This window comes from Lissotriton helveticus, chromosome 6 (assembly GCF_964261635.1).
Source record: "Lissotriton helveticus chromosome 6, aLisHel1.1, whole genome shotgun sequence".
Taxonomy (NCBI): domain Eukaryota; kingdom Metazoa; phylum Chordata; class Amphibia; order Caudata; family Salamandridae; genus Lissotriton; species Lissotriton helveticus.
In genome coordinates this window covers 1,235,047,501-1,235,073,345 of record NC_136067.1, presented here as the reverse complement: position 1 = coordinate 1,235,073,345, position 25,845 = coordinate 1,235,047,501, and the positions used below count along the sequence as shown (strand labels likewise).

Genomic DNA, 25,845 nt, shown 5'->3' with positions numbered 1-25,845 from the left:
TTATTAAATAACAAACAAAGAAACGATAACAATACGTAATGATAAAACCTATTATTGTCCTAGAAACAAGAAACGTTAGAAGTAAGCCCGTAATAAGAAACCTGAAAACATCGCCCCTCACTGCCCCAAAACGTGTCTGTCCCACCGCCTGCCACGGCCAAATAACGGCAAACTGGGAAAGATAGAAGTCAGCAGACATCCGCCCCATTCTAGAAACTTCCAAAGGGCAACAGGTTTTCGGCTACGCCCAGCCGGAAGCAACACATATAAGGCGGGTCCTGCTGCCACGCCTCGGCCAGGAGATCATCACGTAGGGTGTAGCCGGAGGAGAGGCCGAGGCCAGCGGGACCCGGCCAGGGGGATTGACAACACTGGAGAGTTTCAGGGGGGGGAATGTCCGTGTCCTCGACCCTCCCCTCTCTCTCCCAGTCCGGCCGCGGTGGCCCTTGAGAGTTGCAGGTTGTCCCTCCACACTCTCTCCCGGTCCGGCCACCAACGGCCGGGGGCTGGGGCCGACGGAATCCGGCTGCAGCCGATGAGCCAAGGAACCCGTTCATGGGGCCAGAGCAAAGGGCGTCCGGCCGCCATCCACCGGAGGTCCGGCCCAAAGACGGACGGGACATTTCTTCTTTCTTGAATAATTGCTGCAACAACCCTGGGGGGGGGGATGTCTTGCACATGCCTCCGACCCCCCCCCCCCCCTCTCGTCCTCATCGCCAGGTCCGGCCATAACAAATCTCAAGCGAGACGCCGTGGGGTGCACTGGGAGGGAGAGACGGTGCGAACAGGCCTCTCCCGCCTTCCCAGGTGGAGGCTTCCCAGCTGCACCCTCAGCGCTCCAGGCGCCCGGAAAAGGGTTCTTCCACTGTGGCGATGCTGCAACGTCTCGCCCGGCAGGGTGGAGCCCGTCCGCTCATTTGACCCCGCGATCGGCAGTAGCTACCGAACTCTCAAAATGGCGGTCGACCTGGCAAGAGCGGGCCCAGCATAAAGAAATGGCCCGGTCACTGGTTGACTCCACCACCGTAGTCCTCCACGACCTTGAAGATTCTAGAGGAGCCGCGGGAGTCCCCGACCCCCGCAGACACCCCCGATGGGGAATGACTGCCATGATCGCCCGTGGAGTGACGAAACTGTAGCCGCGGGACGTCGGCGCTCCCATGCTGGCGCCAGCCTCAGTTTGAATGACTAGAATCCTGCAGACCTCAGTTCCGGTGAAAGCACAGTGTGACCCGGTAGGAAAAATTGTTGCACCCCCTCCCCTTTTTGACTGATGGTTCAAACCACCGATCCTTTCCTTTGCCCTTTTAACGGAACTTTGGACTGCCTGCCCCCCCCCCGCGGCGCCCCACGCCGTTATTTGCTGGGCGGCAACTTACTAGACATCACCTTCGTGACATCCAGATTTCAGCGCGTTCTGCTGCCTTGGAACTATTCGCACAACAGACCGCTACTGACAACCCACCCCCCGGGACGCCCCACGCCGGATACCCAAATCAGTGCGGCACCCAGGCAACATCTTCTGAATTTTCATAATTTGAAAGAACTAGTAACATGTCCTCATCAGGAATTTCCTCTTCAATCATCTCATCAGGAATTTCCTCATGAAAAGTCTGCAATGATGATTCTTGTAACTCTATGGTCTCCAAACATTCGATAAATTCGCCATCAAGACATTGATCAAAAAAATCATTCAAGTCATCTCCTCCTTGTGAGAATATTTCATTATTGGTGCTGTCAATTTCAATAAATGTAGTGGATAATTCAAAAGAAATTGCCACGGTCTCTTCGTTGTTTAAATGTTTTTACTGTTTTTGTTTTGTTGTATATATTTATAAGTTATTAAAGTTTTATATTCCTACTACTTTGTTGGAGTGCTATATATTTTTAATGTGACACATAATTGTAAAAACTTTGATGTACAAAGAGTCATCCCTGGAATCTTCCGCTTCAGGCTCGGTCCCCTCCCCAATCACAATACAGGATGGTTTTCAGATAGTATGAACACGTGTGGTGTGACGGATCTCATCGGGTGTGGGCCTTGATCTACTATAACTCCTTTGAAGAGGGGTGATTCTTTACAGCTGGGGCCATAAACTACATCTGCAGGGCTAGCTGATAGCCTAGGACCGGCCTGGACAATCGGACACAGAGGAAGAGGAGTGTCAGAGGGTGCGGTAGTGAATAGGGCGAAAGGGAGGTGTCGGGCGGGCACAGAGTGTGATTCTCAGGGAAGAGCAGCGCAGATGGGGGGAGGTTTATTGCCCATGCATAAGACAGAGAGCGGGGGTGAGCAGTGCCTGGGGAAGATGCTTGCGAGGGTGGGGAGCCATGCTACGAATCAACAGCGTGCAGAGAGTGGGTCTGGTCAAGGCATCTAAAATGGCTGCCGTGCACAACAAAAGTGTGGCATTTCAAAAAAGGCAAGATGGCGCAGACAATGTTTTTCAACACTTCCTCATTTCCTTCGAATCGAACGTTAACAGACGTTGGTGCATATTGCCAAAGTTAAGCGATATTTATCGCTAACGATGCTTAGCAACAAATTTTTTACCGCTAAGCATCGTCAGAAATTATCGAAGATAAACCTTGCTATTATCAAGGTTTATCGCAAATGCGATAAAAAACGGCCGCAATGCATGAATATCGCTAAAAAGTCAGCGATATTCATGCATTACCGAGCTAATGCTCTTAGCCATGTTATCCACCTCCCATTGGATAACATGGCTAAGAACTGCTCAGGGCAGGTGTTAGTTTTTGGAGATATTCGCGCTTAGCGCGAATATCTCCAAAAGTTGGTAATAGGAGATAGATATCTTGCATGTTGTAATGCAAGTTATTGTGGTATATGGAACTCATACCATAATCTCTCAGGAAAGCAGAAACTGATCCTTTTGGGACCGCCTGAGAAGGCCTAGGGGGTGAGGGGTACTCTACTTTGCCCCCTTTTCACGTTCCGAACTATTTTATTTTACTCTCTTCTGTAATTACACAAAATGGCAGCGATAAGATGCATCAGAGACAGACAGTGAGAGAAAGGAGGCCGGAGATGAAGAAGAGATGTCAAATACACATTGGAGATAATATAGTGGGAGAAGGGAAGTAAATATGAGTAAACTTACCATGTAACATAAAAATGTTCCACTCTATACTATAAGTCTCATTTTATACTACAATCACTTCGCTACAACCTCATAAATTAAAAATAAAAATGAATAATGTCTCAAACAATTTTTGTATTTCTAAATATAAATTTATTTTTCTGAATTTTCAAAATTTGAAAGAACTAGTAGCATGTCCTCATCAGGAATTTCCTCTTCAATCATCTCATCTGGAATCTCCTCATGAAAAGTCTGCAATGATGATTCTTGTAACTCTATGGTCTCCAAACATTCGATAAATTCGCCATCAAGAGATTGATCAAAACAATCATTCAAGTCATCTCCTCCTTGTGAGAATATTTCATTATTGGTGCTGTCAATTTCAATAAATGTAGTGGATAATTCAAAAGAAATTGCCACGGTCTCTTCATTGTGAGCCATTTTATTTTGAAATTGCTTGCTGTAAATTGCAGAAAAAAATAATCACTTTCATTTATCGTTTTTAGTAATACATAATATAAAACTAACTTTATCAAGTATTTAGTATAACAGAAGGACTGTAAATAAATAACAGAAAACATTTTTCTAATTATCTTAAAGTGTACAACATAGTTCCCCTTACAAATTAACAACTCACTTTTTTAAAAGTAGGAGAAGTGTTAGTACTGTGTAAACCAAACACCAGAAATTGAGCACCAAAAATTCCTCACAAATGTACCTCAGACAGTAGTATCACAAAATGGCTGTGGTTTCCTCTCATTTTAGATATATACATAACCAATTAACTTTCATCACACACAAATACAAAACCAAAGTAACATTTTAATTGGTTCTAAATTTCAACACTTTCAAATGTGTTTTCCCCATGCAATTTTCCATAGGACATTTAGATATGTCTACAGCCTGAATGGCTGAACGGAATTACAACAAACTTGGCAAAATGGTACATCAAACCTAAGAGGTCAGGGAGGATCTACTATGCCCCCTTATGGTCATTTGCCCCTTCGCTTTGGCCTCCTCTTGTCTCTCGATCCTACCGAGAGACAAGATGGCGGCCGCTACGGACTGTTTGGAATGTTTACAGACGCCGGAGAACCAATCACCTTCGCAAAGCTCCGTAACGCGAAAAGTACGCGAAGCGGAGCGCTGTTACAGATATATATCTTTTTTTGAACGTTAATTTCTCAAAATCCACTGGAGCACATATATTGAAACCTAGCAAAGGCACATCGGGCTACCAGTCCCTAATATTTTGCCAAGTTTCGTGCAAATCCATTCAGCCGTTCGATTATTATTATTATTATTTTTTTTTTGCCCCACGGGGCCCTTTTAAAACCTCCACATCAAACCTAGGGGGTCAGCGAGGATCTACTATGCCCCCTTATGGTCATTTGCCCCTTCGCTTTGGCCTCCTCTTGTCTCTCGATCCTACCGAGAGACAAGATGGCGGCCGCTACGGACTGTTTGGAATGTTTACAGACGCCGGAGAACCAATCAGCTTCGCTTCACAAAGCTCCGTACCGCGAAAAGTACGCGAACTGGAACGCTGCCCGGTCCGCTGTTACAGATATATATCTTTTTTTGAACGTTAATTTCTCAAAATCCACTGGAGCACATATATTGAGACCTAGCAAAGGCACATCGGGCTACCAGTCCCTACAATTTTGCCAAGTTTCGTGCAAATCCATTCAGCCGTTCGGGCTAAAAGTGAGGCCAACCGCCCTATGGAAAACTCAATGTTAAAAAACACGTTTTGGGACCCCCCTTTTTTCTCGGCCCCCCCTTGACGAAACCCCCCCCAAATTTTCATGGGCTGCTCAGAAACAAAATGTTCAATTTTCCTGAAAATTTCAGCCAATTCCGTCCACAAACGCCAAAGTTATTAGACATAGAATTTTCAAAAATCCCATAGAGAAAAAATCCTAACTATATATACCTACTGGCGACCGCCAGTAGGTAATATATATATGAAGTAATTTGAGTAGTGGATATGCTATTCAGTTATTTGGGTAGTATATTAGTATAGTTTAATATGGAATTTGAGAAGTGTTAATTTCGATTGAAAAGGATAGTGGAGGGATAAAAGAGTGAAAGATTTTTTTCATTTCTTTTTAGGTCTTAGCAATAGGAGGAGGCTTTTGGAGGAGTAAAAAGGAGTTTTAGAGGGTAGGACTCGGTGGATTGTGTATTGCTAAATGAACAGGCTCAAACAGGGAACTGCCCTTGTCCTCTCTGCCCTTAAGAGGCTCAAACAGGGAACTGCCCTGGTCCTCTCCGCCCATAACAGGCTCAAACAGGGAACTGCCCTTGTCCTCTCCGCCCTTAACAGGCTCAAACAGGGACCTGCCATTGTCCTCTCTGCCCTTCGCCTCGACGCCCGGGCTGAGACGCCCTAACCCGGGCCTTTTATAGCCCTAGTAATCAGGTGACCCCTTCAGCCAATGGGGTCCCTAGCCCGAACACTATCCAATCACAACACTAGCCCTAAAATCTAAAACCAATAGGAGACCAGGACCTCACAGCCAATCTTAGCCCTCGTCCAAGCACCCAATCAGTTCAAAAACCCTGATCTCTACGTCCAATAAAGAACCTAGCCCTACCAGTAGTCCCAAAACAAGTCCATGCAACCAATGTCACAGGTAGCCCTAGTCCCTTCTTCCAATAGAAAGCCTAACCCTACTCTAGGTCCCACACCTAGTCCAGCCACCAATCACACCAGAAGCCCTAATCGCTACTTCCAATTAAAGGTCTAAACTAGCCCTAGTCCCACCCTACTCCCAACAACCAATAACATAAGAAGCCCTTGTCCCTGCTTCCAATAGAAATTCTAACCCTAGTCCCAACCCTACATTGATTGAATCACAGACCCAGAAACCAATCAGAACCCTCAAATACCCAACCAATGAGGACATTAACCCTAATCCAATAGAAACACCAGATACAACCACCAATCAGTGGGTCCCAGCGACCTCAGACAAGGTTTGCTGGCCAGGGAGTTAGAAGCTGCTTCTCCTGTTCAGAATCTCCTAGGTGACAGACAGGCTCAATCCACACTTTGGACTTCAGCAGGTAAGGGCCTCAATAACTTGAAATCTAACAATACTGTTTGAATAAAACTTTACTCCCCCTTCTGGCCAAAAAACGAGGTGCACAGGCCCTAGTAAAACACAGTTTAAACAGCTCACAGAAGCACCCTCTAATGTAGAAAATCCCTGTTCCTGGGGGTGGGGGGGGAGAGGAGGCAGGGGGCTGGTTTCATTGGCTTGTGAACACAAAATGGTGGCTGAGAGTGCACTGTTTTAACATACAGGTCTTAGCACAGAGCAAAGGAGAAATTTGGAGGGAAAACAGAATTGTCACCAAGGAATGAGAGGGACAAACTACAGAGGTTGGACTGCAAATCCCACAATCATGGGCAGCGAAAACCACGAGTTTAAAACACAACACAGGTGATAAAATATGCAATTACAGGCAGGCTAAAACTACAATTTTTAACTGTAACAACCACAGGCAAAGACAGTAAACACAGAAAGTGAAAATCGTTTTTTTAATTTCAAATTTGTTTTATTGGTTTTAAGAGCAAGAAAGACAGGCAATGCAAAACAGTAGGTGTGCAGTAGGACAAAAAGTTGTTTAAAATCGTTTTTTAAACAACTTTTTGTCTTGGGAAGAGACAGCATTAGTCTGTCTCCTTACCACTTCCTGGACTCTGCTCACTGCAATCTGGGGCACAGGTAGGCTGCAACTCACAAGATGGAGGAGCATGATTTGAGGTGCACCCAGCAAGGCCTTAAATGGGGAAGTAATCACCCGGCTGCCTCCTTATCACCAAAAAGAAATGTGAATGTTGGAAAGCAAGTTCCAAACATATATGCGGCATTTACTGTTCTCTGCGGGACTGGGGGTAATGCCTCTAGTCACGTCACCCAGGGTGGCGGATGGATGAAGGTGTAAGCCACAGGGGAGACAAATGTATAAAACAACAAACACACCACTTCAGAAAAGAAAAAAAACGTAAAACAGATTGCGCACAATCTAAGGGAAATCAAAGCAACAAGATAAGGCTGGCAGCAGGCGCGTTTTGTATGCAAAGTCTAATGAGATGCAGTAAACAAAAAAGAAACAAGCGCCTTCGCGAAAATGAAAGCGACTGCCCTGGGTTAATTAGTAACCTGATCCTGGAATGCAGCTGGCACACTGCGCGCCGCTGCTTGCTCAGCTCACTCCCAAGACCCATAGGCCATGGGAGTGAACGTTTACAGAAAAGGCGGGACTTACCCCCACCTTTGGCCATTTGCATGCTTTCATTTTTGAAACCCACACGCAATGGCAATAAAATGTGTGAACAAAATCACATGGAGAAGTCTGTACGAAGTTGGGAGTACTTACAAGAAGCCTCCCCATAGACCAGCGCATGCGCGCTGCGCTAGGTTCGACCTAAAAATGACTGCAAATTCAATAAGTCACAGGCCAGTACAAACAGCATAAAACTGAAGAAGAAACAACGTGTCACTATTTAGGTCTCGCCTACGTAGCAGGCATGTGCTGCTTAGCAGGAGACCTTTAGCCATCGGTCCCCTTTTTAAGCCACAACAGTGCACGCGTTCCATTGCCTTCAATGGCAACTCGGGCACGTGTGGCTATTCCCTTGCGGGCTTGAGCGCTGACACCATGTTTGTAATTAAATTGCAAACATATGATGTCAGTGCTTGTTCCCGTAAGGGAAGCAGGCGCAGGCCCCCTCCTCTCTCCCTTCCCCTTCCCCTTCTGCCAGTGTGAGGCACAGCGCGCTTGTTTTTTTTATGTCAGTCCCCCCGGGGCACAAGCAGGCATCCACTTCTGTATTTTTGCTGCAATCAGCTGTAATGACATAAGTGGATGCCTGCTTGTTCCCCGGGGGAACTGCTGATAGACAAGAATCTGTCCCAAAACTTCGCGGCTTGGAGCTGTAAGGGGTCTATTACCTCGGGGTCGCAGGGAAAATGAAAGTGGCAGTGTTGGATCTGGAAACTATATTCGCAAAGCTTTTCAAAACTTCGGTTTCCCCGGTGGTTCCCATGCCGGCTCCCACTAGTTCGGGCTCGGACCTCTCAGCCCCGGGCCCTTCCAAGGCGGTGACTACCTCGATACTGCTCCTGCCCCAGCCCCCACTTACACTACATGCCCTCACCACCTCTCTGCCCCGGATTCCCTCGGGCAGGCATGCGGCATCTGCTCATCCTCTGGGCCTCGGATACTCTGGTCCTGGGACCCCGGCTCCTACGGCGGACTGGCCGAGTGGAGACCCCCCCGGGACGGCCTACCAGTCCCTACACTACAGCATGCCGGGGGGTGACTCCACACCAAAGCCTACCGCGCACCCGACCACCATCTATGTGCGACCCCCCAAGCCGGCCCCAAGCCTGCCCGTGGTCGGCAGAACCGGAGGGCCGAGCCGCTCTCCCCGCCACCCGCAGGGACTGAGCTGCGGCGGCCCCAACGGCAAGCAGATGCTCTTCACCCTGCTGGACATAGGCGAAGATGTGCTGATGGAGAACGGCTCTGACAGCTGACCCAGCAAGGCACGAGTACCACTCTTATACCGTGGGGTTTTATTTCATCATCTGGGGCGCAGCTAAGGAAGCAGGGCTGGACTAAAACCAAAAAACATCTCTGGAAATTTGGCAAACATTTACAAACCAGCCACACTCTGCAGGATGAGAGCTCAGAATGGTGCCTGTGGACATGGTTGGGTTATGGCCATCCATCTGGCTCTGAAAGCAGCCCCTTAGCCTGCCTACTGGGGAAATGCCTGAGTGTCAGAATGGCAAATCTGGCCGCATAAGAGCTGGAAGTAGGGGTGTACGGCTTGCTGCAGCATCCTAAAAATAAACATGGTAGAGTTCAGAAGGTGAGTGATCAGTAAAGACGGGCTAAAAGAATAATTTGATCTTATTTTGCTGTGCACTCAAAAACCGAGGCAAAATGTCAGGCTACGTCTTTTGACAAATTCTTGCTTATTCTTTCACTGGAGATTGTGGTTTACTTTTCTCTTACTGACTGTAGTTTTAGAGGATTTTTTAACGTGAACTATGTGGCAGTAATGCTTGGGTACAGGGAGTGTGAAAGGAAAGTCTCTAGGGGAAAAACAATATTTAAATACTTGTAAACGAGCTGTACTCATATTTCAAAACATATCAGAAGTTAGGCAAGCACAAAGGAAGCACACGTTTTGTAATTCTGAACCGTGATGGAATTCAAGATTTTCATAGAGTCAAAGGAAATCAAGATACTTTACTTGTTGGTGTGCAAAAGATAAATATTTTCAGAAGCACGATTTCCCCACATTGTCGTATGTGCTCTATATAAATGTATCAGTAAAACTGCATGTCCATGTAAATTTTTTGTTGCCATGCTTATTTGCTACACTTTATCTTTGTGTGATGTTTAGATTTTTCACAGTCCCTATGTCCTCAGTGATGTAACATTATTGGCATCACCCCACCCTGAAAAGTTAAAATATTTCGGGCAATATCGTCCCCCTCCACCTCCCCCCCCCCTCATATTTTTGTGTCTAATAGTCAGGAGACTTTACCACTTGGGATGATGGGGACCTGCCGTTCTGGCCACAGACTGTACGAACTGTGAACCTGAACCCATCACCAGCATCAACTGCTTGTCCCTGCGCATCTGGAGGACAAGCAGGATGAAGTTTCCTTAGGGAATTCGCTCATCAATTCCATACATAGGTCTTGATCTCTTGATCGCTTGTAGTATATTTATAAATCAATTTTTATTTTCAGATCCACTCATATTTCATTATAGTACCCGAATACATTTTAGAGGACTACCCTATCGGGGTATTCTTGCTACCTGAAGACAGCTAAGGATGAGATAACTCCATTGAGATGCTTAGACCGGTCATCAACGATGGCCCAATTGTTCAATCCTGAACATTGATCAGATCACTTCACCTGTGATTGGCCTGATGACGTGTATATGCCCGAAACGCTTTGGAAACTTTTGGCACCATACAAGCACTAAAATGAAATCTGTATGGATTTGAAAATAAAATACGGTTTATCGATATACTTTGAGTGATTAAGAGAAATGTATTTTATTTCCGAATGATGAGCGAAGCAAATAAGGAAAATTAATCCAGTTAGGCCTACAGCTTTGTGAAGGCAAGCACTTGACTGTTGTGGTGAAGTACATGTTCATAGTTATGGAGTGTGTATACAAATGGACGGTCTCTCATCTCATCCCTCTTTGAGAGTTGTATGTGCAACCCATCCCTTATTGGGAGGGCCTTCACTCTTGCATCTTGTCTTATACATCTGTTCACTTCAGTATGCACACACCTCAGCAAACAAACATACATACAACATAGTTAATGTTTAAGTTGGCTGTATTTTCCACACTGCAGAACTTAATTGCTTCTACGAACTGGGTTTGTACAAATAGCCACTGTAATTGTATGTGCTCAGAGCCTCACATATATAGTTTCGTTAAAATGATAGGGTCCAGCATAAATGGCTTAGACGTGGAGTGGAGATATGCTTGAATTTATGAGATCAGATTAATTGTGTTTAGAGTCTCAATCTGAAATTAATCAGTAATTGAAAATGGTTGGTTTGCCTGGGCAGGCTGTGACAGTGGCTGAGACCTGCACACACCCCTTCGTCAGGTGGTGACCAGAAGGGGCTCTTCTACTGAACATAAGTTGTGTATTTACACATCCAAATCAAAGCACAAAGCCTCCCAGTGGTATGGGATGCTGACATCAGCCAGAACTTGCAAGTGAGGACTGTAGCTGAAACCTCATACTTACAAAATAAACTAATAAGAGGGTCCTTACTCTTCATTCGCTCCTCCATGCCACCTCATAATAGTGGGATCCAGGCAACTCGAAACTAGAGTGAGGTAATGCCCCATAAAATGGGCGATTGGCTTAACAAAATCAACAGACCCCAGAAGTTGCAGAAGGAGAGTGATCTTTGGCCTAACAATGAACCAATAGCAGCCCACTTCAAAAGCAGTGCTTACATTGTTAAAAAAAAACCTCAAAAGTGCAGGGGTCTTGTGACTTTCCTGGGAGCCTGTCACCAGTCCTGTCAAATCTCAGGGATGCTAAATACCAAGGCTGTCTGTCTCCTTCTTTCATCCACTTTACACTTACTGACGCTGTACCTCATACAAGCAGGTTATTTTATTAACCCCACTTTCTCCCTTTCTCCCTTTGTCACTTCTTTTGCTTTCTCTTCATCCTTTCTCCTCTTCCTTCCCTTCTCTCTCTTGGTCAAAATATGCTGCTGAAAAATAAGTCTTTGCTCCAAAAATGTGCTGGTGCCCACGACCTCCGACCCCTGTAAAAATTAAGCATTGCTCAAAAGCCCACATGCCGTCTCAGTAAAAGGCTTATTCAGGTTTGAAATCTTGTGCTGGAGGCACAGTCCACAAACAGCAACAATTAGAAATTGTAACACACAGTATTAATTCTCCAAATAAGTAGGCGAGGGTGTCAACGTTGTGTGCTAGGACTATGACCGACCAAGATCTCTGTTTTTGAGGAGTCTTGTTTGAGGCTGTTATCCCTCATCTATAACTATGGGCTTTTGATCCATTGTTCACATTCACCGGCTTCAATGAAGTCACAAGAACTATTGATGGACAGAATGCAGAACAATATCATACATTCACCCCAGTACAGAGATCTGGGCCTAAATCCATAATTTTTTTTGCTCACCATGCCATTCCAGTTTGGGCCCATCCATATGCAAATCAGTCTTGACCCTGTGCCCATTGGAAACAGTCCAGCCCAAACTGCCAGGCCAGGTCCTCCTTGGACTGGAAACAAGAATCCTAGGACTGGTTTCAATTGTGTGTCTTCTGCTTCAATGAAGTCACAGCACAGCAGACCTGCCATCTACCCCTCTCTAAAACAAGCATTGGCATAGCCAATAGGTCTCGCTTTTGGGACCTTATAAGTATTTAGTTATGCAGCACAATATCCTTGGTGCAACAACATCAACTGTTGCATAGCTAAACACTTATAATGGTCCCAAAAGCGAGACCTATTGGCTATGCCAATGCTTGTTTTAATATGCCTCAGGCAAAGTAAGCCCTAATTGTTCCCAAATTCACACCATTCATATTTCAAAGTAAGCCACCAATTTTGAGCCAGACTGGCAACCTCAGATGATCAGCCTATGCAGTGCCTGGAAAGAACCTATTAACACTGGACGCCATATAAGAGAGTAATAGTGAAAATCAGAGAATATAGTTTTTAAAGAAGTTAATGAGGTAATGGTATTGAAAAAAAGTAAACAGGTGTAATGGAAATGTTTAAACATACTTTGGATTTGGTCCGTAAAGACGCACTGATTAGAGGCTTTGAATGGACGCCTGATATCTCGGATCGCATAGCATTATATGCGGACGAAGTACTTTTCTTCCTCACAGATTCATATAAATTGGGACAGATAATTAGAGTATTCGGAGAAACGTCCAGCCTTCACATGAACGTCCACAAATCGACCATCTGGCAATTGCGGGGAACGCTTGGGAGCATTAAAAGGGCAGTGAATTGGACGCAGGCCACAGAGGGGCTACAATATTTAGGGGTCTTCCTGTCAGATGACCAGAAGATATTGTGAGACCGGAACATAGGCATCATGACTGAAAAAGTATGGACAGATATGTAATCCTAGACAGGATTGTCACTATCCATATATGGGAGATCGTCCATATTTAAAATGATCTCCCTCCCACGACTGCTCTACCATTTGCAGAATCACCCTTATTTGGTTCAGTTATCCTAGTTTTGTCACATTAACACCATACTGGGACAGTTTCTGTGGGGTATGGGGACATACCGTGTGGCGCTGCGCACCTGCTTCCAATCCACATACTGCGGTGGAATTGCGGCCGCAGATGTCCAGGCCTACCACGTGGCATCGCATATAGAGGTGCTGAATGACTGGTATGGATCCAGTGTAGATCCGGCCATGCTGTGGAACGATGGTTGCTGGATGACCCCACACTCATCTCAAACTTTTCCAGGAGGTTGGACATCCAGGCCTTACTGCGCGCCACCAGGGTGATGATACTCACCTGGCAGCAATCTCTCTGACTGATGGGCATGCATTACACGCAAAACACCCCTATCCTGGAATAGACTGCTGCTCCATGTAGCGGACTTCCAGGACTTCTGCGGTAGGTGGGACCATAAAGGGATCTGGGGATGTAATGCATGGCCTCACACTCAAATCATTTCAAGTGCTAAGAACCGAATACACAATGCCCCACTCCCAGTTCTATAGATACTTACAATTTCACCACTCCATCACACCCTACATAACTACAATGGAGTCACTTCCAGACTTTTCCATTGGAGGGCAAACTTTTGATGGGACACGTAGGCGATCATAAGATCTCAAAAATATATCAAACTCTTATCACACACAGCAATACTACAATCGAGACGTTGAAGACTTCTGTGCAGGCGGCTATAGGCTTCCTAGATACTGATGACTGGACTGAAACTCTGGAAACCCTATCCGGGGGGTAGCCATTTCATTACGCCTCAACTTATTCAATTAAAATATTTGCATAGGCCCTATTACACACGCCATAAACTGTGGAGGACTGGAATGGTAGAATCACCCATATGTTTACGGTGTCGGAAGGATGAAGGTACCTTCATACACATAGTATGGGCATGCACAGCACTAGATGAATTCTGGTCAGGGGTAATTGCGTACCTTGCAGACATCCTAGGTTGGGAGCTCCCTAAATCCCTTAGATTAACACTACTTCATATAGCCAATAGATTGGTGGCAATAGGTATAAGCGTCATATTCTATGGTTGGGCCTAACCCTCATTAAACAAGATATAGCTAGGCTATGGAAGTCAGACACCCCCTCCCCACAGTCAGGGCATGGAAAAAAAGAGATGGATTTCTGCATGGGGCTAGAAATACCTGTCTTTTGGGCAAGCGGATGCCCACAGAAGCATTCGAAAATATGGCAGCAATGGCCGTCGTCTCGCGGCCTCATCTTAGAACAGACATCGATTGCAGATACCATAGATACCGAAATCCAGACACATGATCCAGTGCCAGGAAATACCAAGAGAAATATTTTCATTGGAACATGGATAACTTGCTGTTCTTTGCAAAGAGTATTTAAAATACTAAGGCTCTGTTGTCAAATGGTTCTTTACTACTGCTGAGCACATTTCAGTAAGAAGAAATCATCATAGGAAAATGTGAATCCATCTTTTAAATCCTAAGAAAACAAAGACAGCCATTTCTGAATTTTCTCCATTCTTCTATGACTTACTTGCTGCCAAGTTAGTTTCAACCGTTCGAAGTGCTCCTTTCCATCCTCCGAGCAAGCAGAGCACGTAAGCCTGAAGAAATTGTCTCCCTTGAGGTAGCTGGGTTGTTGCCCTCTCAGTTCACCTAGAAGGAACAATGTATATATCTATTTACATTATCACAGAGCACATGCAAATATGAAATATTAAACATTACTACAACTGGGCTATCTGTAGATTTGGGTAAAAAAGTGCGTATTCATTTACAAATCAGCAGAAAGTAAGCACTTCCTTTTATTTTAATTAGCTTCATAGATTCATCTTTCCTCCCTTTTGCTTTTAAAACTCTTTTCATGGTCACAACCTTCCTTGACTCTCCTCTTCTCTCCTTTTTCTTCTCCTCCATTCCGCATCGTATCTTTTTGCACTTTGGTTCCCCAACTTTCCTATATTCCTCCTCCCCCTTCTCGTTTCTGACTCGTTGTCATATATTTGTCTTTCCTAAACCTTTCTTTACTCTTTTTAGGGCCATTCTCTTCCAGCACACCTTTCTTGGCCCTAATCCAACCCAAATGTTTGACCCCCTCTTCTCTCTTGCAGATTACTCTTTCAATAATAACTTTACCCATTGCTTGTTTCTGCACTTTTCTTCCCCTATCTTTTGATACCCTCCTTCACACATTCCTATCCTTTTCACAGCTTCTCTGCTGCCCTTTCAGTCAACCAGCACCTTTCCTTCCCCTCACCCATTTCTTACACTTATACTACTCATACTGCACTTCTATCAACCTCAACCTCCTCCTCTCCCATTTTCGATCTCCTCTCTAGACTTCTCTACTGAGCCAAAAGCCTCCCTGGCTCATTCTACTGACACTTGCCTTCTTCTTTCTTGGCCTACACCTCTCCAAGTCTCTTAATTCCCATTACCTCCCTCTCTTCTACCTTCCAGGGTGGCTCTTCCTTGCTCCTCACCCAAAGCATGCAGAGAAAACAATGGTGATTAAACTTAACATATAAGGATATGTGAGATGCAGGACGAATCACATTTCTGAAGACTCCAGCTCGGTCTTTAAGCTAGTATTCTGGAGGAGGAATACAATAGGCATGTAGATAACATCAAACCAGGCTTGCCATCTCCATCTCATTATGGCTAATCTTCAAAGGTGGTCGCAATCAGAGCTCCATGTACAAAGGTCCTGTTTACAATCAAATTACCTTGCAAAAAAATTGTTCAAGAAATCACGGGCGGAACTTGTTCTTTTTCAGCGGAGTACAGTTGTGTTCTTCGTCAATCAAATCATAATCAATCTTGCATGCAAAGGTCAATTCCCAAGGACAACAGTTAAACCTACGAAGAGAGTCCTTCTACCATGTCAAGTCTTCACTTGATGTAAGCACAGAAGTTGTCCAATCGCACAAAAATTGCATTCAATTCATAAAGCTCAGCCTTTGTATAGGAAACTTTGGCATGCTGTTAGCTACACACGTTTTGGTTTCTGATGGCCACTGCTTTTACAGGAGAGCAACCAATAATGGGAATTTTAGAGCACACTATACTAAATAGATCTGAGTGATTTTAAGAGACTAAAAAGAAAACATTTACGTTCATACATAGGTTTATGAAGCAATGGGTTGCTCTTCTGCTGGCAGATAGGTTCCCTAATACATTTGTGTGCTTCTGGGCCAGATGGCCTTTGTTCGTTAGCAGTTCAGAACTCGTCCTGAGGGGTGCATAGCCTGTCAGTCGCCAAAGGATGCGCTCCCGGAGAGATTTTGTCAAAGAGTATCCAAGAACTACCCTGGACAGACAGAAACTACAACACAATTGACAGGCAGTGGGGAACAGAGCCCTGCATACCCGTTGAAGCTTTATGGAGGACACTTTCACAAAACTGTTATTGAAGCACCATACTTTCCTACCATACATTATCGCAAGTACTGGAGATTGGCATAGGTTGTTAAATTGGCCTTTCCGTAGCTTTAAAATTCAAGTTTCATATGAGAGTTCCATACAGAGTTCTGGATTGGCACTGCTTTGATTACAATCCTCCTTCTGTAGCAACATGGCGGAGGAGCAACATGGTACAGAGGAGAGGTAAAGTGGGCTCAGCTTTCAGAAATGCCGATCACTCACAAAAGTGACAGATTCTGGCTGGACTATGGATAAAGGAGAGCTTTAGGACTGGTTAGAAGACAGCAGTGCTTAATTTCTGAAACAATGAGTGCTGGTACCCAAACACTACCGGGAAGACTGCGGCTGATGTTTTTAAATGTCAGCGCACCAAATACCAAGACTGTAAAGTCCTGAATCCACTTAAGGCCTCTTTAGTCCACTGCCAGAAATTCCGCACCCCTTTATCTAAATCTTGCTGGGTCCTGCTTTCCCCTTTGTGATGGTATGTCCGTCTTTCTCTTCCTCTTTCTTTCTCCTTTGTTTTTCCCTCTCTTGGGATATCACAGATGAGAAAAAAATAAGTGCTAGTGTCCAAAAATAAGTGCCGGATTCCCCCACTGGCTCAAACAAGTGTCTAGACTAGAAAACTTTTTGGCCCGCCACAAACTTGAATGGAAGTATCCGCTACAAGACTTGAAAAAGCAAGGGCAATGTTAACGTGCCATAAAGAATGACTTGAGGGACTCACCTGTGCCAGCCCCTCACCCTGCAGATTGAAAAAAAAACTCAGTCTGACCCCACAGCCCACCCTCGGGTACTGTTCTTCAGGCCTCGAAAAAAGACACTTTTTTTTTTTAACCAGACCTGCACGTCTAGTGACTTGAATAATCTACTTGATGTAACTTTAATGTGCTTAATGCATTAACTGGTCTCAAACTGAGTTATCCTAGGGCCTAGCTGCACACTGGCAGAAAGGCATGTTTGCCCGGCTTTGCTTTCACAGCACAGGAGAGTCCCTGAATGACACTCCAGCAGAAGCATTATAACTATAGGAATTAACCGCCCAGAGACTTGTCTTTTTCCAAAATGAAGATCAAATGTTTTGGATTCCAGGTAGAAGAAAAGCAGAGGAATGTGTGCCCTCCTTCCCATGACTCAACAGCCCCCCTGGGGGTAGCGCCCCACAGATTGAAGACCTTTGTCCTAGGCGAATGTTTTATATCACTATGTCGTCTTTTTCTTCATTAGCACATACAAGGGCACCTTCAAATATGTGAGTTCAGCATGTAGGCTGTACAAAAACTCTTTCGTTTCATTTATTAGACTAAACCTGTGCACCTTTATAATAAAAACCTAGCCAACATATAGGGTACACATGATCCCTGCTTGCCTCTTAATTTACTAATAGCACTGTCATCAGGGTGAGCCAGGGATGTTTCTCAGTTCATATTTAAAAAACGCACTTAATAAATATATTACTAAAGCGTGATATGGTAGTATGCTGTCATTTTCAGTCAGATTTTCCATTGAAATGGGCACAAACGATCGCATTGACATGCAGTGTTACTATAAAAACTATACAGCATACAAAGGAGAATGTGTAGGAATAGGGTTTTAGCAAATAGTTATCATTTGCACATCACCAAGTAAAGTATTTCGATTTTTTTGGCCCGGTCTTGACCGGTCAGTGAACACGCAGCAAATCTGACAATATGAAAACAAGATTTAAAGGCAACTTTATTGCTCATTCCCTTTGGCTGAGTAGAGCACCTTCCTTTAGTGCGCACTGACTTTCTGAATGAGAAAAAGAGCTATTCTTTGCCAGCTTGAGCTTTCTCACCAGGCCTGGCCAGTCAGCCCTAAATATAGCTCGCCTTGATAAAATCTGAATAGCCATAGCGAGTAGATTTCTCAGGCTTGTCTTGTCTTTGAGATTGTCCAACTGTTTACTTCGAGAGGAGGAATTCACCTATTTTACTTTGAATTATTTTTGGCTGGCAAACGCAGATTGCATTTCACCCTGAACAGATGATCATAAGCCAATGTACCAAACATTATGGAGAAGTTGGCAACATACTAAAAAGTTTCATTCAGTAAACCAAAAGCTTTTTCTTAGCCTCATTGTCTGTAATATATAAGGTCAACATCGGATTTAACTCATTTAGCATAGAGGGTTCTTAATTCCAACTGGATTACCTGTTACAGACATTATATATTTTGTATTCATCACCATACTGGTCAGAGAATCTCACTTATATGTGTTTTCAAAATTATGATCTACATGAAGGTTCTTTTTACCCATATCATTAAGCCCCCTGGAAGATCTGACAATTGGACATTTAACAGCAATGAGACAAAAGGCATTAAAGTATTTTTTAGAAAGAAATGTTGGTTGTCCCGTAAACCTGGAGACCAATCTTGAAAGACCCATCAAAATGAAGGTTGCGTGCAGGTCATCTTGAGGAAGCAAATCAGAATTACAAACGTACCATGCGGACCTTGCAACCAAGCTGACGAGAACCAAGTAAAAACACATCTGTACTACAAGAGAGAAGGACAGCAGTCATTATCGTGAAAATTGACAGGGGTTTTCCTCTCAAACCCCATTTCGAAAAGTATAACTTTCATCCTGTGACCGTGGAAACCAAAACTCTAGCTCTTAGTATTTGGATCAAGTGTGGATTAAAGTTTTGGATGGATCATAATCCTAAACCCAGTTGCAAATGTATGATTTAGAGCCCGTTTTCCAGATGAAAGGCCTTGGTCACTCCAGGGCTCCTCAATCAACATGAAATCGCAGCTGTTACTACTCATTACCGCAATGCAGTGACTTATGGTAGGGTAGGTCCATTCACAGGACTAGCAGGGCCCTATTGAAAACACTGACTTTGTGACTAGTTATCTCCAAATGCATCACTTTATTTACATTCAGTTCACACTTGGACTTCTAATTACCAGGCTTCTGGTATAACAGTTAACTGAAAAGGACTCTGTGGAACTTTGCACCAATCCCCCTATCTAAATCATTCGCAATTTTTGGCAAATGTGCAGGAGTCCAACTTCACCCTCAGGATGTGGGCTTTGAGATTTGGGAGTTTTGATATTTGTAGCTGTTCTATGGCCCCTCTGAATCTAACCTACAAGTTAGAAATTTATGTAGTCAGAAGTCACCTACCAGAAACATGTATACTGTCCCAGCAGGATACATAGATCCTGATAGATGTCAAGATACTAGAGAATATATGTTTGAAAGGTAGAGAGTGTGTACTCCATGAGAAATCACGATTGTACTTGTTTGGATTAATATCCGTTCTTTCAAATCGTCATACAAAGGACAGAACTATTGCAGGTTGCAGTGCGACATCTTTATTATTTTATAGTGAGACATGGACAGCCGACACGTGTTTCGCCCACTATTGGCGAGTTGCGCCGGGGCTTTCTCAAGGCTAATTCCACATATACAGCATATATTATTACTGTTTCCAAATTTAACAGGGTCCAAGAGACAATAGTTTCAATACTCGAGGAGCAAAGTTCTTCTGTAAGTTTTCAAAGCTGACGAGTGCAGTTCGGTCCCTGCTCGCAGCTCTCAGTCTGCGGGTTGGTGTATGGGTTGAATCCCAGGTTGGAAGAGAAAGACGGACATACCATCACAAAGGGGAAAGCAGGACCCAGCAAGATTTAGATAAAGGGGTGCGGAATTTCTGGCAGTGGACTAAAGAGGCCTTAAGTGGATTCAGGACTTTACAGTCTTGGTATTTGGTGCGCTGACATTTAAAAACATCAGCCGCAGTCTTCCCGGTAGTGTTTGAGAAAGCCCCGGCGCAACTCGCCAATAGGGGGCGAAACACGTGTCGGCTGTCCATGTCTCACTATAAAATAATAAAGATGTCACACTGCAACCTGAAATAGTTCTGTCCTTTGTATGACGATTTGAAAGAACGGATATTAATCCAAACAAGTACAATCGTGATTTCTCATGGAGTACACACTCTCTACCTTTCAAACCTGTATTTCCTTATGAAGCTCAAGAGGTCCAGAGCTTCGAGTGTGTCTCCATCCACCCACAAAAGCAGCTTATTAAAGCGTTGTTTAAACCTTGGAATCCTTGGACCTTTTCTGTCTTGCTGGTAACTAGATAATATATGTGTGGATGTCAAGCAGCAGGATATTCAGACTAGCATAAGAGTTTTTTCAAACCAGACAATGAGTCAATTTGCAAATTAACAAGGTTGATCCCCCTACAGAGTTTGCTTTTTCAGTGGTAGCAGAAAGGAACAAGTTACTTACCTTCGGTCACGATTTTTCTGATAGACACTAACTGCAGATTCCTTACCTTGTGAATTTTCCTGAGGTGCCAGACTGGATCTGGAAACCTTTTAGCAATACCCTCGCGTGAGGTAGGTGGAGTTGTGTGGCTGTGCATCAGGTCCATCCCACTACAGAAGGGACAAAGGGGCCACTATATTGGTGTCACTATATCAGAATGACCTTCATACGCTGATGTCAGTTTCTTTCTGATCTCCATCCGCGCACACAGACTTAGGGCTATTGAAATCAGAATACGGCAGCTTGTAGACTGGTAATTTAGCATCTTAATATTGAACTACATGAGTGTATTCCACAGATAGGGGAGGAAGTTGGGTCGATGAGGAATCTGTGGTTAAACAGAGTCTCTACCAAAAATGGTGTCACAGGAGGAAAGTAACTTGTTCTTCTGATAGAAACTTCTAACTGCAGTTTCCTCACATTTTAAATGGATACCAAAGTAGTATTCCCCTCAGGTGGTGGAACTGTGCAATGACTCAGACCAGGAAATCCTACAGGACAGATTAAGCTAAGTGCCCTTTATCCCGGACCTGGTAAAAGGGCAGTAATGCTTTGCAAAACATGTGGAGGGGCACCCACCTGGCAAATGTACACAACTGGCACACTGTACACAAGCACGTGGCAGTAGCTTTCGCTCTTTTAGAGTGAGCATGCACACCTTCTTGGCCAGTCCCTAGCAGATTTTTATAAATAACGCAAATAAATCGTGAGATGGTTGTCTTTTGCACTTTTTTCTTTCCTAGCTCCAGTGAAACCGACAAAATGTTGGTAGCCCAGTCAGTAATTGGTGGTTTGAGACAAAGAAACTAAGTACCCTTTAAGGGTCGAGGCGATGTAGCTGTTCTTCTGACTTGGAGGATAAAGACAGTGCACAGAAAGCCAGCAAGATGATCGACTGCCCTATGCGGAAGGGCATAAGTACCTTTGGCAGGAATGCTGCTTTTGTCTGGAAGTCTAAGTAGTCCAGAAAGAATGCTGCATATGCTGGAATTGCAGATACAACGTGAAATTCACTTACTCACCTAGCCGATGTTATGGCAATAAAGAATGCAGTTTGTATAGTTAGAAGGTAAGGAGGACAGCTGTGCATAGGTTTGAAAGGAGTGCACATCAGGTAAGTGAGTATCAAGTTAAGTTCCCATTACGGCATCACAAAGAGTGTGGGCAGGATCATATGGGTCAGCCCTTTGAGAAAACGTATCTCAAGAGGTGACTTGAAAAGGGATGGCTGATGAGATAAACATAGGAAGGCCTAAAGGTAACCTTTATCTGTTACCAGGGCAAGGCCTTGCTGGGCTTATGACAAGCAAAGCAGAAGAACATCTGGCAGGTGCAAATTCAGGGGTTGGTTGCTTCAGAGGAACTCCAAGCATGAAACGTCTACCAGCAACCTGCTTATATATATATATTTGGTGGATGAAGCCTGGCTGCCAAGATGACACCAATCACTTCAGGAGGGACATTGAAGGTGTCAACTTTTGCCGCTCAGTCTCCATACATGGAAGTGCATGTTGTGCAGGCTTGGTTGCTGTTGCAATACAAGGTCTTCTCGAAGGGGTAGCCAGATTGGAGGACATGTGCTTACGAGCAGAAGTTCTAGGGTACCACACACTGCAGGACTTTCGCAGTCTCTTTCGACACCTGGATGGACTCCTCTGACAGGTCCCTTTGGTGCTAAGCCCACTGTGATTTCTGATCCCACAGCAGGGCCCACATGTGCCATCTGGCATGGTTTACACACAGGATGCAAGAGGCCTGGGGGTCTCAGAGCTGTTCTCACTGAGATCCAGGTCAAATATTGAAACATTGGGATCACAGCCCAAATAGCCTGTACTCATTGAATAGGAGAGATGACTCAGAGAAGCAGTGTCCAGGATGGCTCCAAAAAAGGGAAGCTGTTGATAAGGAGTAAGGCTTGAGTTCAGCACATTGATTGAAAAACCCAGCAATATCAATAGGTTAGCCGTAATCTGGAGGTAGCTTATTTTGATGGAGGCTCGCCTTCATCAGCCAGTCGTCAAGGTATGGGAAAATACAGCAAATTGCAAAGATGGCCATGGCCACCACCTTTACCTTTTTGAACACCTGAGGTAAGTTGATGAGGCAAATGGCAAGCATGCTTAGCTGAGAATGCTCTTGACCTACCTGACACCACAGGTAACATCTATCGGATTGTAGTATGGAGAGGTGCGAATATGCATCCTGCAAGTCCAGTGTTGTCATCCAGTCTTCTGGATGCAGGGTAGATAGAACTTGGGCCAGGGTGAGCATTTTGAATGTGTTCTTCCTGAGGATCAAGTTCAGAGACCTATGGTCTAGGATGGGGCAGATTGAGGGATGAGAGGACAACATCCAAGTATGTATCCTGGCCACTAGCATCTTGGAGGTCATCAAAGACACTGTCATCATCAAAGGTTTGCTTCTCCTAAAAATAATAATCATCATCATCATCTCCATATCTGAAGTGTGGGGCAGCCATATGTGGCTCTGAATTGGCCATATTGCCTCGGTCTTGGAGGGCGAGTATGTGCCTCACAATCGGAGAGTATTATTGGCTCCAGTTTCAGCACTGGTACTGGTGTCAGTCCCCGAGCTGGTGGTGTCAGACGTGGTGCTGAAGGCAGAGTTTATTGTGGCATCAAGGAAGAAGCAGTTTGTGGTGTCAGGGCCAAGGTAGTTGGAGCAGGACTGCGTGTCAAACCCGTCCTCAGGTTGGATTTGAGGAGTACAGTCAGCATCGAGGACGGATTTGCCGACAGTAGACCGACAGGAGATCCCAGGGGCCGGAAGGTGCACCAGAGACATCCGGCGTTGCACCAAAGATATGGTCCAAGGTCATCTTGAGCTACTGGACTTGTTGTGGCATCTCGTCTGAGAAAGTGGAACTAGCGTGGAAATCTGTTCGACAGAGAACAAAAGGCTTTGTGGCTTCGAAGTGCCTGGGGCGTCGGGCAACTCAGTGTTGGGAGTGGCAGGATGAAGCAGACTCATGCTTTGATACCTTATGTTTTTTGGGTACTTCCTAGACTTACCTAAACCCCATGGCTTAGAAGATGAATGGTCAGCGGAGCAGTCTTGGAAGTGGAAGCGTTTCTACCCCCTCGACCGCTGACCATTCTACTTTCACCGTGAGAACTGCTTTGACCTGCAGAGTTTGGGGGGTGGCAAGTTTTGCTTTGCAGTTGTGGATGGCCCTTTAGTTCATATTAGTGCAGCACAGACACAAAGCTGAGTCGTGTTTCGAGCTGAGGCAGTATAGACATCGTGGGGGCGTCTGTCAACTCAGTGTTGGGAGTGGCAGGATAAAGCAGACTCATGCTTTGATACCTTATGTTTTTTGGGTACTTCCTAGACTTACCTAAACCCCATGGCTTAGAAGATGAATGGTCAGTGGAGCAGTCTTGGAAGTGGAAGCGTTTCTACCCCCTCGACCGCTGACCATTCTACTTTCACCGTGAGAACTGCTTTGACCTGCAGAGTTTGGGGGGTGGCAAGTTTTGCTTTGCAGTTGTGGATGGCCCTTTAGTTCATATTAGTGCAGCACAGACACAAAGCTGAGTCATGTTTCGAGCTGAGGCAGTATAGACATCGTGGGTGTCCGTCACAGACATGTATTGGTTAGTCACGCCACGGCTTAAACCCTGCCATCTTAGAGGGTCAAACTGTTTTGCACACTGAGATTTTTTAGGGGAAATCTCTATGAAGAGATACAGGATTCGAGGAGCCCTTTGTCTGCAGGAGCAGAAAAAAAGGAACCGATAGTGGCGCTGATATAGTAGCCTCGTCGTCACTTGGTGTGATAGACCCAATGCAGAGCCACATAATGCCACCTATTGACACATGAGGGAATTGTTAAAAAGATTCTGGACCCAGTCTGATGCCTTGGGAAAATTCACAAGCTGAAGCTTCTGCAATAAGAAGTCTCTCTCAGGCGAAAAGTCTATGTTGAATGATCTTACTCTTGCCTCCAATTCTAATTATTCCCAAATAGTGAGAACATTTGACAAAGGGAAATTAAACTATAGCAAAGTAAACCAGCAAAACCAAGCATAGACAAGGCAAAATAATTTGGATGGCACCCGCTCTAAAGTCTAGACATTGGAGCTAAGTCACAAGGATTTATAACAACAGGATTAATGTGGGGTTTTTCAATTCCGGCTTGAGTATTCCTTCAATCAGAAATAAAACTGCCTTTGTTCTGACAACAGTGAAAATAATAGCCATTACATAATGTAAGTAATAGACGATTTAGAGAGCAACTAATCCCTTTTGCAACTTGTACATCAGTCTTAGTGAATCAACATATTACTGAGATAATGTCATTAAAGCAAGAGAGTGGAGTCTAGGTAGGATGTTCACTTGTGTTCTTACAGACTGTGACTAGCAGATGAATGCCTTACTGCAGCTCCAAAGTGATATCGGCACCATCTAGGCCTAAATAGCTCATGTCAGACCTTAGGCTCAACTGAAACATGAAAGGCAGCACCATTAGGAAGCACTGCAGAGAGACATTGGAAGTTTACCGATGATCTGGGGGTAGAAAGCCAACTGTGATATTCCAGTAACTGCTATATATGTCATTTGCAACTCTTCAAGGGCATGATGTAATTAAGGCCAGGCTGGCAAATATGTTGTGATGGTGGGTGCCATACATGGCCGCTTGATCTTACTGATTTGTTCCTATGCCCAGATATGAATACTTATTTCAGTTTATGGTTGTTACAATTCTACCCTAACACCAACACAATGATGTGACTAAATGAGTACAATCGGATCCTGGGCACTCTACTAAACAGTTCAAGGCATGCAAATAAGCCAATGGAAAAGGCTGCTATAGAAATAAAGATCAGATCAAAGCCATCTTGGATGGGTCTTGCAGAGTAGTAGTGAGAGAGGACACCACTGATTTGTTTGGCATTCAAGAGGACTCTGTGGTCAAACTGATGTCTTGAGGGACATCTATTGGTACTGTAAAATTGAGTGAGGATGCACTTATGTCATGCACCCTCTCTGGCGAACAAATTTAATGAAGTTGACAGAGATCTTAGTTTGAGTTTAGGCTTTGAGGAGGGTCGGACCTGTTTGGAAACATGATTAATTATCTGAAGCTAAAACCCCACTAGGGAACAAGGACTACTGTGCATACATAACTAAGCTGCATAATGTGGTGGATAAGGCCACTGCTTCATTAGTTAAAAAAAGATGAGGGTAAGGCAATATGT

General features: G+C 44.6%; 1 protein-coding gene across 3 annotated transcripts in view; it reads right to left on the bottom strand.

The window, feature by feature from the left end:
- The window catches only part of KAT14 (lysine acetyltransferase 14), a 532,685-nt gene that overhangs the window by 390,826 nt on the left and 116,014 nt on the right, over positions 1 to 25,845 (bottom strand). For all 3 annotated transcript variants that reach the window (XM_078648952.1, XM_078648953.1, XM_078648951.1), the window contains exon 2: positions 14,424 to 14,545. In XM_078648952.1, coding sequence (XP_078505078.1) covers positions 14,424 to 14,545 — 122 coding nt within the window. The remainder of the gene's footprint in view (positions 1 to 14,423; positions 14,546 to 25,845) is intronic.